Raw genomic sequence first — 17,192 nt, 5'->3', positions numbered from 1 at the left:
CTGGGGCGTAGGCCAGCAGCTACGGCTCCAATTCCACCGCTAGCCTGGTAACTCCCGTATGCTGCTTATGTTGCGTGTATGGCCCTAAAAAGACAAAAAACAAACAAACAAAAAAAGCAATTTAGTTCAGTTGTTTTTACTGCAGTAATAACCACACATTTGCTTTGGGGATGGCTAGGGGATGTAAAATAAAACCTACAGTGTAACTTGCAGATTCCTCAGAAAAAGTAGACAGAGCATAATACAAAATAATTATTATGAGTGTGAAAGTTTTAGATAAAAGGAGAACCGAGTAAAAGCTGGAATGGTTGGGAAATGCTTCCTGGACAAAATGGGGTGTGAACAAAAGGTTCTGGCTGGGCAAGGGACAGAATGGTGTTCCAGAGAGAGGATAAATAGTAATGAAGGTTTCAGACTTCAGAAATAATCTTGGCTTTCTTTGTGAAAGAGAGAAATGATCTGATTGTAGTGGAAGTGCTTGCTTGGAGCTTAAATTGGTGAGATTTAGTATTAGGCCTTTTAAAAAAGCAGAACAGTAAGGCTTAAATTGGAATTTGTGGGCAGTGGGGATGCACTGGAGATTTTGATCGTGGCAGTAGCTTCCATTTAATGTGAACTTTCAGTGTGCCTGGTGATGTGCACTGCCTCATTTAATGTTTAAACACTTTATGAGTTATTCATTTTTCAATAGTTGATCAGCTACCATGTGCCAGTCATAGAATGCTAGGTATTTTTTAATCCTTATTTTGCAGATGAGGAAACTGAGGCACAGCAAGTTAAATAACTTATCTAATGATGGAAGTGAGTTTGTTTTTGATTTTGAAGATACAGTACTTGGAGAGGCTTTTGGGGGCCTCTTGTACTAATCCTTCTTTATTTTTTAAATTTTAATTAAAAAAAAATTTTTTTTTATGGCTCTACTTGCAGCATACAGAAGTTCCTGGGCCAGGGATTGGATCTGAGCTGGAGCTATAACCTGCGCTGTAGCTGCAGGAACACCAGATCCTTTAACCCACTGTACTGGGCTGGGAATCAAACTCTCTCCTCCACAGCGACCTGAGCCGCTGCAGTGCGATAATTAAACCACTGTGCCACAGCAGGAAGTCCCTTTATATTGTAGATTTGAAAGAAAAAAAAACACTGAGAGAAGGATGATATGAATAAGAGTTAGATTGAGGAAGTGTGATTGAAAGCTAGTGGAAGCGATGAATGTACAACATTTGTATTAGAGAATTGGCCTAAAGAGTAACTAAACTTGACTGAGTTGATTAAAGATTTCAAAGATATCTATAAAGCATCATTTGAAATAGTGATATCTGCTTTCCAGCTGATCCTTCAGTTTAGGTTGGAGATACAGGAAATTTTCTCATTTTGCAGGCAAACTAAACTGGGATAGCTAGTGATAGTTTCTTTATTGTCTCTCTGTGGCCACCAGCTAACTGGACTATTTTTTCTAGTCTCTTTTTTTCCCACAAATAAAAACCAGTTAAAGTCTTTAAGTTTACATGTATACACTCAAAGAATTATTTTTGTTGTGTTTAGAAATGTAGTGCATTATTTTGATATGACTAGAGAAGATGTTCTTGACTATCAAATGTTGGTTTAAAGGAGCTGAACCTATTTCTTAACTATATCCCTACCCCTTACTAGAACACAAAATAAATGATATTTTGGGGTGACTAGTTTTGATATTGAATCTTAGTTTTTATTATATTTGGTGAATATAAAGCTGAAATAACATTTTAGAGATATTGGATATATTAATATGGTAAATTGGAATTTAATTACAGATTACAGGGAAAGTTGAGAAAAATACTATGCTGAAGAATTAGATTTTAAAATTATGTTTTTTTTCTGTTACGTAATAAGTAGTGAGCTTAAGAAAAATGCAGGATTGGAGTTCCCTTTGTGGCTCAGTGGTAAAAAAATGACCCTGACTAGTATCCATGAGGATGTGGGTTCACTCCCTGGCCTCACTCAGTGGGTTAAGGATCAGGTGTTGCTGTGAGCTGTGGTGTAGGTCACAGATGCGGCTCGGATCCCGTGTTGCTGTGGCTGTAGTAGAGGCTGGCAGCTACAGCTCCAATTCGACCCCTAACGTGGGAACTTCCGTATGCCATGGATTTGGCCCTAAAAAGACAAAAATAAAAGAAAAATGCAGTATGGTTTAATGGGTATAGAGTTTCTGATTTGTAAGATGAAAAGAGTTCTGGAGATTCCTTCTATAACAATATGAACGTACCTAACACTATTGACCTATACACTTAAAAATAGTTAAGATGACAAATTTTATGTGTAATTAACTACAATTTATAAGTTGTTTTTAAGGAGTTCCCATTGTGGCTCAGTAGGTTGAGAACCCAACTAGTATCCATGAGGACGTGGGTTTTATCCCTGGTCTTGCTTGGTGGGTTAAAGGATCTAGCATTGCCACGAGCTGCAGTGTAGGTCTCAGATATGGCTTGGCTCTGGTGTGGTTATGGCGTAGGTCAGCAGCTGCAGCTCCAATTTGACCCTAGCCTGAGAACTTTATATGCTGCAGGTGCAGCTCTAAAAAGACATAAATAAATAAATGAATGAATGAATGGATGTTGTTTTTTAAAAGGCCCCAGGAATTCCCTTGTGGCACAGCAAGTTAAGGATCCCACTGTGGTGCCTGTTCAATCCCTGGCCCAGGACCTTCTGCCTGCCATAGGTGCAGCCAAAAAAAAAAAAAAAGCCCCAAACCATAGAATGTACAGCACAGAAGGAACTCTAATGTAAAATAATGGACTTTGGTGACTAATATTGTCTTTTCAGTTATAAGAAATACACTCCGCTAAAACAAGATGTTAAAATAATGGACACGAGGGAAAGATGGGGTAAAAGTATATGGAAACTCTGTACTTTCTGATCAGTTTTTTCATAAACTGAAAACGAAAAAAGTCCTAATTTTTTAAATAAAATAATAAAGGACAAATCATAATTTCTCTTTTACATTTATTAGTATTGGATATAAGGAGAGGTAATGACTTCCTTAGTTGAATAACTTAAAAAAGTAAATAGTTTTCTTGACAGCCTTTCTAAGGGTTCAGAGGGCTCTTAAATTATAATGTTTGGCAGAAAGGAATTAGGACATCATATGAGTGGAGGTGAGGCCCAAAACAAATTGGCAAAGAGTGGCAGTGACAGCACTGTGGTTTATTTATAAATAGCTGTGGTAGTTATAATGAGAGCTGGTGTTCTCCATGTTTTCTCATTTTTTTAAACCTTATTTCTTGTGACACCAGAATAGGGTGCTTCCTTTTTCACCATCTGTATGAGTTACCTGCCATTTCTGATAGTCTTCTGAATCTTAAGTTTGAAAGGGATTTCATAGGTCCTTGGTTGACTCTAACCAATCCAAAGAAGCATCCATACCTGATACTTAAGTTTTTACTTTTGAACACACAAGGCAGAGATTGGACACAAATCGTTTTAGAAGGTGGTCTGTTCTCATCACAGAATAATCTTACTTGTTATCACACACTTTTTCCTTGTTAAGCTAACATCTTTGTCTTCATAACTTTGACCATTGCTCTTATTTGTCCTCTGCTGCTGCACAAAGGAAGTCTTAATCCTTTGAATTGCTCTCATTTACCCCTTTTCCTTTTTTTCAGGTCAGCATTTCACTTTTTTTTAACTATTTTTCATTTGAGAAGACCTTTGTTAAATTCCTGTTGCTGTTTCCCCTAGCTACATTTCTAATTTCTCATTTTCTCTTAAAACTGAACATAATAGGAAGGAAGGAGGCTATTTTAATGTAGAGCACCATGGGACTGTTTTTTTTGTGAGACTGTTAATTCTGTTGTTCAAAAATTACATTTGTTTTTTAGTAGCCATTTCATTTTTAGGACCATCCTGAGTTTATTAGACTAAAGTCTGTAGGTTATTATTATTATTATCATTATTATTATTTGCTTTTTAGGACTGTACCTATAGCATATGGAAGTTCCCAGGCTAGGGGTCCAATCAGAGCTGCAGCTGCTGGCCTACATGACAGCTACAGCAACTTGGGATCCAAGCCACATCTGTGACCTACGCCACGGCTCATGGCACCACCAGATCCTTAAACCACTGAGTGAGGCCAGGGATCAAACCCACATCCTGGTGGATACTAGTTGGGTTCATAACTGATTGAGCCACAATAGGAACTCCCGTTTTCTTTTCTTCTTTTATTTTTTTTCGTAGATTATTTTCTTACGTACTGTGGTAGTTCAGCCAGAATCTTACACCTGCGCAGTTGATTTTAAAAAAATGTTAACATTGTTAAACATTTACTTTAATATTTAGAAATAACTTTAAAGGGCGTTTTAAAAGTGTATTTTCATTTGCATAATTCCATTTGGTTCTCATAACAATCCTTTGAGCTAAGTGAAACCTCTCTCTTTGTCATAAAGATGAGGAAAATCATATTCAGAGAGACTGATCTATTAAGGTCGTATAACTTTAGAGCTGGTAGAATTGGGACTCAATTTCAGATCTTCTGACTCTACATTTTATATTATTTTTATTATGTTGTGCAAATTGTAGATATTTCTAGGTAAATGAAGATATTGTAGGTAGGATTTTAAATCACCATGCATCGTCCCTAGTGAGTTGGAAGCATTTTGTTCCCCTTAGGGAAAGTGGATCTAGTCTTAGTTCATTTCTGTGTTTATCCAGCACTCAGTTGATCATCTTTTATGAAGTAGCACATTACCCTTGTTGGTTCTGTTTGAAAGAATGACACTGGGATTATCTCTGTTTGCATTTTTAATTTTATCATAAGAGCTTAATAATTCATTCTGCAAGTATTTCAGTTTTAGGTAGTATTACTGATAGGACTTGCTTATCTCTTTTTTTCTTGTATTATCATTCTATTTATTCTAACTGCTGTTGTTGCTTCTTATTACATTATTATTGAATTTGTTCTCTTTCCAGTCCTGTGAGGCTAGGTACTGAACTGAATTATGAAATTTGAACTTAGTTGCTTGAGGCTACTGAACTAGTGATAGAGATTTAAGAGGCTAAATTACTGTATTAAACCACTTCTGTAGCTGGGCTGTACTCTGTCACTCAGACATTTCTATCTACAGGGCAGTTTTTCCTCTGCTTGTGACAATTGACATTTTATCCCTAAACAACTTACCTTACAATGTTTCAGCTCTAAATAATAACTTATTGATCTTTTTGAGTATTCCTGTTTCATTCAAAAACATTTATTGGCTGCTTACTCTGAGAGCATGGAGTTAGGAACATCTTAAGTATGTCTTGGTGAGTTTGCAAAGTCTTCACAAAGATTAAAATTTTTGAGCCCTGAAGAATGAATTTATGTTTTCAAAGCCAAAAGAAGCCATCTCTAATGTGGAGAGATTAGCAAGTTCAATTGCTTAGAGACATAGCACCTTTGAGAAACTCCAAGTAAGTTCATTTGACTAGAAATGTAGATTTTTTTATCTGAAGGCAATGGAAAATACTGCAGTTTTTAAAAAGTTAATAGACTTTATTTTTTGAGCTATTTTAGTTTTACAGCAAAATTGAGCAGAACGTATAGAGATTTCCCAGCTCTGATTTTTTTTTTCATCTTTTAAAGTTTTAGTTTTAAAGTTTTAGAAATTTATATGCCTGAAAAGTTGATTTACAATGTCGTGCCATTTTTTTCTTTTTCTCCCCCCCCCCCGATCTTTTTATTGTCTCTATTTCTTTGCCTTTTCTAGAATGTCATAACGTTGGAATCTTACAATATGCAGTTTTTGTGGATTTACCTCTTTCACTTAGTAACATTATTACGCATTTGTTTTCCTCCATGTCTTTTCGTGGCTGGAAAAAGCCCATTTCATTTTAGCACTGAATAGTTTTCCTTTGGATGTCCAACAGTTTATATATCTGTTTACCTGCTATAGGACATCTTGGTTGCTTCCAAGTTTTGGCAGTTATGAATAAACCTGTAAACACCTGTGTACCAGATTTTTTGTGTGGATATAAGTTTTCAGTTCATTTGGGTAAATGCCAAGGAGTGTGATTGCTGGATCATATGGTAAGCATAGTTTAGTTTTTTAGGAAACTGTCAAACTGCTCCAAAGTGGCTATACTATTTTGCATTCTCACCATCCATGAATGAGAGTTCCTGTTGCTTCCCATCCTCACCAGCATTTGGTGTTGTCAGTGTTGTGGATTTTGGCCATTCTAAAAGGTGTGCAAGTGTATCTCATTGTTTTAATCATTGAAGAATTTTAACATGGGAGTGAAACCAAATTTATATGCCTGAAAAGTCTTTCTGAAAGCAGTGCGGTCCTTTAAAAGGAGTGGAGGCAGAACTAGAGGAACAGAGATTTGTTCTGAAGCTATTGCAGTGATTTAGTTAGATATGAAGAGGACCCTAGCATAGGGCCTGCAAGTGGGGATGGAGAAGATAATAGATTTAAAAGGTACTTAGAAGCCAAAATGAGAAAGCTTTGATTGATTACAAGTTTGATGAGGTCTGAGTTCTCAACCCCCATTTGGGGACACTTGGAAGTTGGGGTGGTGGTGGTATTTTTTTGGTAAATTGTTACAGTGACTGAGGGTTTCTACCAGGACTGGGGGCTGCTGAAAGACCTACAATGGCATAGCAGTTCCTCACAACGAAAATTTGTTTTTCATTGAGAAACACTGTAGGGTGATGACATTCATTGAGAGAGAAGAAAAATGGGGTAAGATAATGAGTTCAGTTTGAGCCCTGTTGAACTTGAATTGTTTATGAATCCCCAGTTGAAGATGCCCTTAGGCAGTTAGATATAAGAATCTAGACCACAGAGATAGAATTTTCAGATTTAGAACTTGTGAGAGATGATTGAGCATATAACTTGAAAAAAGGTAAAGGTTTGAAAAATCTACTGAGAGAAGTAGAAGTGGTTATTGCTGACATACAGCGTCATAGAACATCAACATTTAATGGCTGAATGGAGGAAGAGGAGCCAGTAAAAGAAAATAAGGCCGGAGAGAACAGAGAAAAATTAATAGAGTGATATCATTAAAGCTCAAAGAAGTGACAATTTCATCTAGTAGGTGTGCTCAACTTTGTCAAGCACAGCAGAAAGCCAACTAATAGAAGGACCTAAAGGTTTATTTGGCAACTAGAAGGGTTTTGGTGACCCTTCAGAGATTACTTTCAGTGGGATGAGTGACAGAGGTGGACCCCAGTTTATAGAATTAGAGAGTATGGGAGGTGGAGAAATTGGACAATGAATGTAGTTTACAAAAAGTTCTTTTACAACCTGAACTATTTTTTTTTTTTTTTATTGGCTTCACCAGCTACATAAGGAAGTTCTGGGGCCAGGGATTGAATCCGAGCCACAGATGCAGCAGCACTGGATCCTTTAACCCACTGTGCCAAGCCAGGGATCAAACTCGTACCTCTGCAGTGACCCAAGCTACTGCAGTCAGATTCTTTTTTTTTTAATTAAAAATTTTTTTGTTATAGTTGATTTACAACATTGTGCCAATTTCTGCTGTGCAAGAAAGTGACCCAGTCATCCATATATATAAAAATTCCCTTTCTTATATTAAAAAATGGAACACTTCATAAATTTGCTTGTCATCCTTGCACAGGGGCCATGCTAATCTTCTCTGTATTGTCCCAATTTTAGTATATGTGCTCCCGAAGCAAGCACTGCAGTAAGATTCTTAACCCACTTTGCTACAGTGGGAACTCCACCCTGAACTTTTCAACCATAATAACATGTACGTTCCTACTTTTGTCAGATTCTTATGTTAGTATATCAGTGGACAAATGGGCTTTTATGGGTGTCTCATGGTTTACAGTTATTGGATATTTCATTTTTTCTCATTGTCTAAAAATTAATTGAAAAGAGAAAAATGCTAACACTAGTAACAAGGTTAGTTCTCATAAATTCAGTGCGTTCAAAGTGAAGAAGGATATCATCAGGCATGCAAATAACAGCAAATCCTACTACACATGCTAATAATAACAGTAATTTCAGTGCACTTTAAGCTAGACATAAGTTTAGTTGATAAAATGCTAAAATGTAGAGTTCCCGTCGTAGCGCATCGGAAACAAATCCGACTAGAAACCATGAGGTTGCAGGTTGGATCTCTGGCCTTCCTCAGTGGGTTAAGGATCTGGTGTTGCCATGAGCTATGGTGTAGGTTGCAGACGTGGCTCAGATCTGGTGTTGCTGTGGCACTGGCATAGGCCGGCAGCTGTAGCTCCGATTAGACTCCTAGCCTGGGAACCTCCATATGCCGCAAGTGCGGCCCTAAAGGAAAAAAAAAAGAAAATACTAAAATGTGAAGAACCTGAAGGAATGTTGGGTATAGAGCCTTAAAGAGTGTAAAGATTAGAGAAGAATTATGATTAGGAATTGGAGTCGTTGAGATGGCATCCCTCAAAAGAACAGTAGTTCCTTTTTTAGATTGCAGATCTTTAGATTAATAATGCTACCATTTTTATGTCCTGAAAGTCAAGGTCAGCCTGTGAAGAGTTGTTAAACAAAATGCTAAATATCAACTCACTTTAAACTTTCCCTGTTCAGAGCATTCCGTGGAGACTTCATTGGGTTTTATAGTGGCTAATTTTAGTAGTCCATTGAAAAAGGGAGTTTTGAAAGTTGTATACGGTTAACAATTGTCTGCCTGGTTGTTTAATGAAAAGTATCTTTAATAAAGCTGGATGCAGTTTGGCTTGGGGAAAAAAAAGAATTGGCGTCAAATTTCTAGTTCTCTTAAAACACGGGGATCTGAACTTGACTTTCAGACATATTTTCATAAGCACATTTAAAGTAAGACTCTACTCTTTCAGGATTATCTGTGAAGGGAACAGGTTAGCTAGTAAGGGGGTGAAAGATTTTTTAAAGATAGGTGGTAACTTGAGCATGTTCCTTTGTGGAGGTGAAATCTAGAAGACAGGGCAAAGTTGAAGATACAGGGAGAGAAGAAACCTAATCAACACACTAGATTCCTTGAAAAGGCAGGATGGTGTATTGGGTGCAGAGGAGCGGTGTTAGGGGCTTAACCTTGCCTAGGAGGAAAAAGAAACCCCTTTTCCACTGATTTTGAAGGAAGATATAATGATAGATTTGAAGGTAAGTACATTTGCCCATGGAGCCATAGGAAGTTTGTTCATTCAGCAGTTCCTGAAAGCTTACTGTATGTTTCAGTCTGCTAGTTTGGGGGTATGTAGTCCCTGTCCTTGAGGAGGTAAAGGTCCAGTGAAGATGGTAGATTTTTTACCTTATGACTTACAAGGTTTTTCTTTGAGGTAGGACATGAGCCTTTTGGGAGCCTTTTGGGAGTCTCTTACAATTTCTTAGTTTATCCAGAGTGTATCTAAAAGGACTTTTAAGTTACTTGGGGTATAATTTTTCCTGACCTGGAAATGTTAATTCACAAAAGCTTGACATAGCTACTTCAGTATCTTGAAAGGAATCATAGTTCGTTCTTCCTGTCGTATGACAGAGTTTTTTTGTCTGGTGGTAATTTTGCTGCCTTACCTTCTCTGCTCCAAAATCAATTATTTAAATCCTCTTCATCAAAATTTTTAAAAGACAAATCTTAGTTTATCATTAATTTTAAAAATCAATATTCTTAATGGTCTTCTTGAGGTCAGGATCAGTCAGCCAACAACTTGGAGTGTAAAATTGGTTATGATTGTGGGTAGTAATTCTTTGAATTACAGCTTTAAGTGTACATCAGTGATTTTCAACTAGGGGCAATTTTGCCTCCCCAGGGACCTTTGGCAGTATATGGAGGTATTTTTGGTTTTTACCACTGGGGATAGGATAAAACAGCTACTGGCATCTAGTGAGTAGAGACCAGGGATGCTGCTGCTGATGCTGTATTGCATAGGACAGCCCCCCACGACAAAAATCATCTGACTCCAAATGTCAAAAGTGCTGAGGTCAAGAAACACTAATTTAGGAGTTCCTGCTGTGGCACAGCAGGATTGGGAGCACTGGGATGCAGGTTCTATCCCCAGCCTGGCACAATGCGTTAAGGATCTGGCCTTGCTGCAGCTGTGGCGTAGATCAAAACTGCGGCTCAGATCTGACCCTTGGCCCGGGAGCTCTGTATGCTGCTGGACAGTCAAAAAATAAAAAAGAAACACTGGGAGTTCCCCTTGTGGGTCAGCAGATTACAAACCCAGCTAGTATCCATGAAGATGCAGGTTTGATTCCTGGCCTTGATCTGTGGATTAAGGATCTTGGATTACTGTGAGCTGTGGTGTAGTCGCACACATGGCTCTGATCCCCGTGGCTGTGGCTGTGATGTAGGCCTGCAGCTGTAGCCTGAGAACTTCCATATGCCGCAGATGCAGTCCTAAAAAAAAACAAGAAAAGAAAAGAAACACTGGTTTACATCAACATCTGAGTACTTATGAGTTAGTCAAACATGCTTATCTATATTATCTCATTTAAACTTAAGAAACCCCCTATGAGTTAAGGACCTGGCGTTGCTGTGAGCTGTGGTGTAGGTTGCAGATGCAGCTTGGATCCTGCTTTCCTGTGGATGTAGCTGTGGCTGTGGCGTAGGCCGGCAGCTGTAGCTCCCATTTGACCCCTAGCCTAAGAACCTCTATATGCTGTGGGAGCGGCCCTAAAAAGCAAAGGGAAAAAAAAAAAAAGAAAAGAAAGAAAGAAATCCCCTATGAGGTAAGTGAAATCCTTCTTGCTCTAAAAGAGCTATTCATTAGTGATGGAAGTAGGATACAAAGCTTGGACTACCTCTATAGGAAATTTTTCTTGTGTAAGTATTCAGGACATAAGTTTGTTTGTTTTTAAGGCTATCTTTTTTTCTTATGGTTTTTTTTGTTTTGTTTTGTTTTTTTTTTTTTTAGGGACAAATATTTCTGACATTTGAAATACATAATTTCTTTTTTTTTTAATTTAACAGATCTAGAAATGGCCATTGCCTACTGGAATTTAGTGCTTAATGGAAGATTTAAATTCTTAGACTTATGGAATAAGTTTTTGTTGGTAAGTTCATGTTTTCTGCAGTTTGCTTTGACAATAAATTAACATTTTAAAGCATGACTAACTCATCTCAGAGCATGTAATGAGATGTAATGAAAAATTTGATTTCCAGAATTTCATTATGTAAGTTGTTTTGCATTATTGTGTTTGGCATCATCAGGACTGGTTTTTTGAAACTCTTTTTAGTGATTTGGATGCTTTTTTTTTTTTCCTTAATAGGAACATCATAAACGATCAATACCGAAAGATACTTGGAATCTTCTTTTAGACTTCAGTACAATGATTGCAGATGACATGTCTAATTATGACGAAGAAGGTAACAAACTTGCCCTACCAGTTTTTTGTTTTTTTTTTTTTTTACAACTTGTCTTCTTATATCACACACTCTTTTTTTTTTTTTTTTTTTGTCTCTTTGCCATTTCTTGGGCCACTCCCGCTGCATATGCATGTTCCCAGGCTAGGGTTCTAATCAGAGCTGTAGGCACCGGCTTACACCAGAGCTACAGCAATGCAGGATCTGAGCCGCGTCTGCAACCTACACCACAGCTCACAGCAACGCCGGATCGTTAACCCGCTGAGCAAGGCCAGGGATTGAACCCGCAACCTCATGGTTCCTCGTCGGATTTGTTAACCACTGAGCCATGACGGGAACTTCTTATCACACACTCTTGAATTTCATCTACTTCTGTATTTCTTGGAGTTGAATTTCCCTCTTAGGAGCTTTTGTGTTCTTCTGAATATGTGAAATGCCTTCATCCTCTTTACCAATCCAAATCCTTTCCTTAAACACCAACTACATGTTCTTGTCTTCCAGAAAGGCATGAGTAATTTTCATCCATGTTTTAGATTTTCAGTTTACTTTAGGAACCTATTCTTTTTTTAGTATTTCAAGTTATTGTATATTTTTTATTGTTATGTGTTTGTCTTATCTGTGAACTTGATTGTAAACTCCTTAAGTTTAGTGACTTTGTCCAAATGGAAATGGAGTTTAGTTGCTTACTGGAATACTTTGTACAGTCATTGAATACTCACTGTTTGAATGCTTTTCTGCTGGTTCTTCATGTATGTATAAAGATGATTCTTCCGGAGTTCCTATCGTGGCGCAGTGGTTAACGAATCTGACCAGAAACCATAAGGTTGCGGGTTCGGTCCCTGCCCTTGCTCAGTGGGTTAATGATCTAGCGTTGCCGTGAGCTGTGTAGGTTGCAGACGCGGCTCAGATCCTGTGTTGCTGTGGCTCTGGTGTAGGCCGGCGGCTACAGCTCCAATTGGACCCCTAGCCTGGGAACCTCCATATGCCGCAGGAGCGGCCCAAGAAATAGCAAAAAGACAAAAAAAAAAAAAAAAAAAAAAGATGATTCTTCCATCCACTCTCAGGACATGTGTTTTTGTTTTTTTGTAAATGGCAGTGGTTTACATTGATTTCTTCAGTTTAATCAGTTACATTGATTCCTTTCGCATTTACCTAGTTCCCATTGAGAATTAGCAGGATGTTGGTTTTTTGTTTGTTTTTTTGCTGTACCTGTGGCATGTGGAAGTTCCTAGGGCAGGGATCTAACCTGTGCCACAGTTTTGACCTGTGCCACAGCCACTGCATCACCATATCCTTAGCCCACTGCACCACAAGGGAACTTCCTAGCAGGACTTTTTTTTTTTTTTTTTTTGATATTGTCAAATAGAGATAATCTTTGAAAAATCTCTAGTAACTATGGCCTCCTCGAAAGTGTCCTGAAACTGTTTAATCTAATCCCAGGTGTTACTTCCTTATCTTTGTTTTCACTGTCATGTCTTGTCATTTCATTGTCATGTTCCTTAAAAAGTGAGAAATAACTGATAATTGATGCTTTCTGTTAGGCCTTTCATAAAACTGGAGAACTTCCTGATTTGGAAGTTGACATATATGTAATTTTAAATCTTCTAGTAATTTATTATCATGAAATAGGATAGAGTTTGATCCTTGCTCTTAATTTCCTTTGCAAGGGTGCCACAAAATTCCAAAAAAAAGTTAATTCCAACCTACTATGCTTTTTAGCACTGGCAGCATGTCATCATATCAAGGCCAGATATGACCAGATTATTACTTTAGTAGCCTTCAGAAGACCATAATATTAATTACAAGGGGAGTTTTTTTTTTTTAATTCAAAGAATGATTAAATGTTGGAATAATATAGCAGAGAAAATGCAAGGAATATTTTAGGTAGAAACTTTAAAAGGCTAGAAATTTGGATGTCCTGTCAGTGGGAGTACTTATGATATCCTTAACAATTATGAGGGAGATAGTTTTTTTAAAAAAGGATTCTATTACAACATTAGCCTTGGAGTTCTGTTGCGGCTCAGTGGAAGCGAATCTGACTAGTAACCATGAGGTTGCATGTTCGATCCCTGGCCTCCCTCAGTGGGTTAAGGATCTGGCATTGCCATAAGCTATGGCGTAGGTTGCAGGCACAGCTTGGATCCTAAGTTGCTATAGCTCCAATTAGACCCCTAGCCTGAGAACCTCCATATACTTTGGGTGTGGCCCTAAAAAGCAAATAAAATAAAACAAAAAACCCATTAGCCTTATTTCTGTTTTTCTTTCTTTCCTTTCTTCCATTCCCCACCCCCCTCTAGGAGCATGGCCTGTTCTTATTGATGACTTTGTGGAATTTGCACGCCCTCAAATTGCTGGGACAAAAAGTACAACAGTGTAGCACTAAAGGAACTTTCTAGAATGTACATAGTCTGTACAATAAATTCAACGGAAAATTGCACAGTCAATTTCTGCTGGCTGGACTGAACTGAAGATCAATCCTCACAATTCAGACTGAGGGTTGAGACAAAACTTTAAGGATACATCTTGGACCATATCGTATTTCATTCTTCTAATGGTGGTTTGGGCTTGTCTTCTAGTCTGGGCCGCTCTAAACATTTATTATTCCAACATTGTGGATTTCATCTTATATCTGTGGACCATCCTAGTTTATTCTCCCATAAGTCTTAGAAGCTTTATGGTGATTATTTTGAGGTTTCCATTCTTGCATAAAGCACAATGCTGTCTTCATCAGAAAACAGTTTGGCATAAAAATTAAACATATGAACGTCACAAACAATTTATAAAAACTTCTTAAATATATGCTTTGGGCTAGTTGCAAAGACTATGCTGATAGCACTTCCAGTGAGAGTGATATATTTAAGTGTACCGGATCTGGAATGGTGTTTTGGTTTGGGGGGATTTTTTTTTTTTTCCTGGCAAATCACATGTATCATTAATGTGAGTAGAGTATCTGATGAAAAAAATGTCAAAATAACCAACGTGAAAAAATTTTAGGATAACTTGGTGGCCTACCCAAAAATGTTGTTGTGTTTTTAGACCCTTGATTTCAAAAGGTTCCACAGAACTAGTCTGCACTTATCTTACCCATGTTTATATATAGTTGTCTTACAGGGGCTTTTACTTAGAAAATGGCTGCATAATGTTAGATTCTACTCCTGTCTACATTATGCACTACATAATTGGATTTCATTATGATTTTGAAATGCTTATATGCCTGTCAAGTAAGTTAAACTATTTAATTTGTTTTGAACGTTTTAGATTGCTACATAATGCAGTATTCTAAATTTAGGCATGAAGGTTTATTTTTGGGTTTTTTTCGGTTTTTTTGTCAGCATACTATGGAACACAAATGAAATTCTCTTAATTTATAAAATAGTAGGAACTAAATTTTGATAATGGTCGTAATGAGCCATGAAGTTCAATTATAATATAGGTACTGCTCTTTCAGACACGTAGTCCATTTTTGATGACTTCTTATTTTGTTGAAATTGCTTTAATTGCTAATCACTGTGGTTGCCAAATACTTCAGGAGCAAAGATTTTTAAGCAAGCATGCACTTGATGCAAAATACCAATCTGGCTTCTATTTTCGTAAATTATTTAGCCTCTACTGTTTTTTTTTTTTCACTCAGATGAGCTCAGTTTTCACATTAAAGCAGAAATGTATCTTGTATGTTTTTTTGTTTCATTACAATACCTATGAACTGCTTTCATGCCGAAAATTCTCATTTTTCTATTCAGTTCTTGACATATGAAGAAGGATTTATTGCTTTCTTAAACATTTCTGTAAGGCACGCTAAAAAATGTGAAACGTCAGATACTGGATGGTTGGTTTTTAGCAGGAATAGATTTTGTTTGGTGTATCCAGGCACTCTCTAAGATCTAATGTTGAAATTTTCAAAGGAATATACTTCAGAATAGGAGTACATTATAATGTAGATGCGGAAATGATTTTAAGAAACAATGATATGTTAAAACTACTTTTTATGTACATGATTTTGAAATTGACTACAAAGCTTTCCCCATAGATGTTAATACTCTAATCATAAATTTAATTCAAGACTATGATTCTACCTGAAGAAAATTTTGAAAATTTCTATTCCGGTTACTGGAATTGGTCATTTAAAAAAAAGAAAAGTAAAAAGAAGAATCCTGCTGCTTTCAGTATTCCTGAGTTCATATTTGTAAATATTAAGAGGAACTTCAATTATGAAAAATTTTAAAAAGATATATATATACATATATATGTGTACTATTTTTTGTTTCCTGTCTTGAAAATTTTGAGTTATGGTATTGTTTTTGGATTGATTGATTGATTTGAGTATGCTGTGTTTTGAAATGAGATCCGATTAGCTTTTTTTCCCCAATATAAATTGTTTTTCGTAAAAGTCTGATACTGGTTCGTGGCCTAGTGCCTTGGGTTTTACAGACTTCCTTCTAAATGCAAGATCTTTTCAACAAAATAGTGTTTGTCATCAGTTTGGTACTAAACATTTATAATTACTGTGTAATTATAAACAGAAAATACATAGAGCTTTGAATATAATTATGTAGCATAAAAGTTAAGGTTGTTCACTCTATGATGGCGTCTTAGAATTAAACAGTACTATTACTAGGGCTGAAAAGAGAAGACTGATTTAATGTGGTGTGATTATTCTGAGGCTAAATGGTTACAGGGAATATTTTGTACTAAAAAACTTATGCATAATGGCTGTGTGTGTGTGAGTGTGTGTCTGTGAGAGATTGACAGGTTGAAAGAGACATACATGCACACACACATACAGACAACTTGAATTGCTTTAATTCATTAGTGTTTCAGTCTTCATTCTGATAAACTCCCCATGGTGAATCTTTGTTTTAAATTGAACCGCAGGTACAGTTTCCTTTTTGCCAAATGTCGAAACAGGTACACATTTTAAAATGTAATGCTTTTTAAATAGTAAAAGTGTATAAAATTAGAAGTGCCCACATATAAAAATACTTGAGATCAAGATTATCTTTAATGACTTATCATCTGCATATCTCTGTAAGTTCAATTGTGTTTCTTACATCCCTGTCATATTACCAACAGAGGCAATAAAAGCTTCAGTGAAATTGCCATGACTAAATCTTTTCACATATTATTTCAGTGTAATATTTTTTAAAGACTAAAATATACCAGAAAACTTTTCCAGGAAAGATAATTATTCATGGGAAGATCATTGTAATGGCAAGTTTTGGGGAGAAAAAAACATGCCAAGTCTTGTTTACTACATTTAAAATGTTTACAGTTATACTGGGCTGCTTTATTAACAGTACTGTAGTTGTATAGTATGGCATTGTAGGTATGTGTTCATTAGACTTTCAAAAAGTTTTAATGAGAGAAAGAAAACTTAATAAAATAACATGGGAACCCTTTATATAATATTCTCACTGGGGAATTCTTATTTAAGCAAGGTATACTATATTCTTTCCTCAGAAAGATTTAAGTGAATGAAGTGTTCATCTATTTTTTATTTGACGATAATCAAGAAGTTTGCGTAGTTGTAGCCAATTAACATGCACTTTGCTTAGATTTTTAAAAACGTATTGACTACGTATTATAACCTTCTATAACTTTTACGTATGAAGGACAGAAGAAAGTTAAGCCTGATGAAAGAATTTTTGGGGAAAAGAAGGAAAGTGGTGCCTTTGTAAACCTGAATCAGCTTTTAGCAAGAATTAATTTATGGTGTTCTAAATGTTAAATTGTGTATATTTAATAGAAAATACTTACTTGACACCACAGCAGTTTTCTTTAAATATTACCTTATACTTTTAACAATATGATTTATATTGAATATATAGATGTTTTGATAAGATTTTATCAAATTTGATAATGTAATGATAAAATGTTTTTAAAATGTGAACTATTTAACATATCTTAATAAC

At 36.4% G+C, this 17,192-nt stretch overlaps 1 protein-coding gene and 1 non-coding gene across 9 annotated transcripts in view; one reads left to right on the top strand and one right to left on the bottom strand.

Annotated features, from left to right (window-relative positions):
* The window catches only part of DCUN1D1 (defective in cullin neddylation 1 domain containing 1), a 69,124-nt gene extending 52,734 nt beyond the window's left edge, over positions 1-16,390 (top strand). For all 8 annotated transcript variants that reach the window (XM_084990429.1, XM_084990430.1, XM_003358695.5 and 5 more), the window contains 3 exons: positions 10,891-10,973; positions 11,190-11,286; positions 13,581-16,390. In XM_084990429.1, coding sequence (XP_084846555.1) covers positions 10,891-10,973; positions 11,190-11,286; positions 13,581-13,660 — 260 coding nt within the window. In that variant the 3' untranslated portion in view covers positions 13,661-16,390. The remainder of the gene's footprint in view (positions 1-10,890; positions 10,974-11,189; positions 11,287-13,580) is intronic.
* Positions 7,546-7,652, bottom strand: LOC146397630 (U6 spliceosomal RNA). Its single transcript, XR_014825390.1, has one exon. It is a non-coding gene; the product is annotated as a U6 spliceosomal RNA (small nuclear RNA).
* Positions 16,391-17,192: the final 802 nt, after the last annotated feature.

The sequence above is a fragment of the Sus scrofa genome, chromosome 13 (assembly GCF_054392235.1).
Source record: "Sus scrofa isolate SSC_HxYL_T2T_F1_AM1 chromosome 13, Sscrofa_HxYL_maternal_Yorkshire_Landrace_v2.0, whole genome shotgun sequence".
In the NCBI taxonomy this organism is placed as follows: domain Eukaryota; kingdom Metazoa; phylum Chordata; class Mammalia; order Artiodactyla; family Suidae; genus Sus; species Sus scrofa.
Note: the sequence above shows the minus strand (reverse complement) of the source record. Positions and strands in the feature narration are given on the sequence as shown.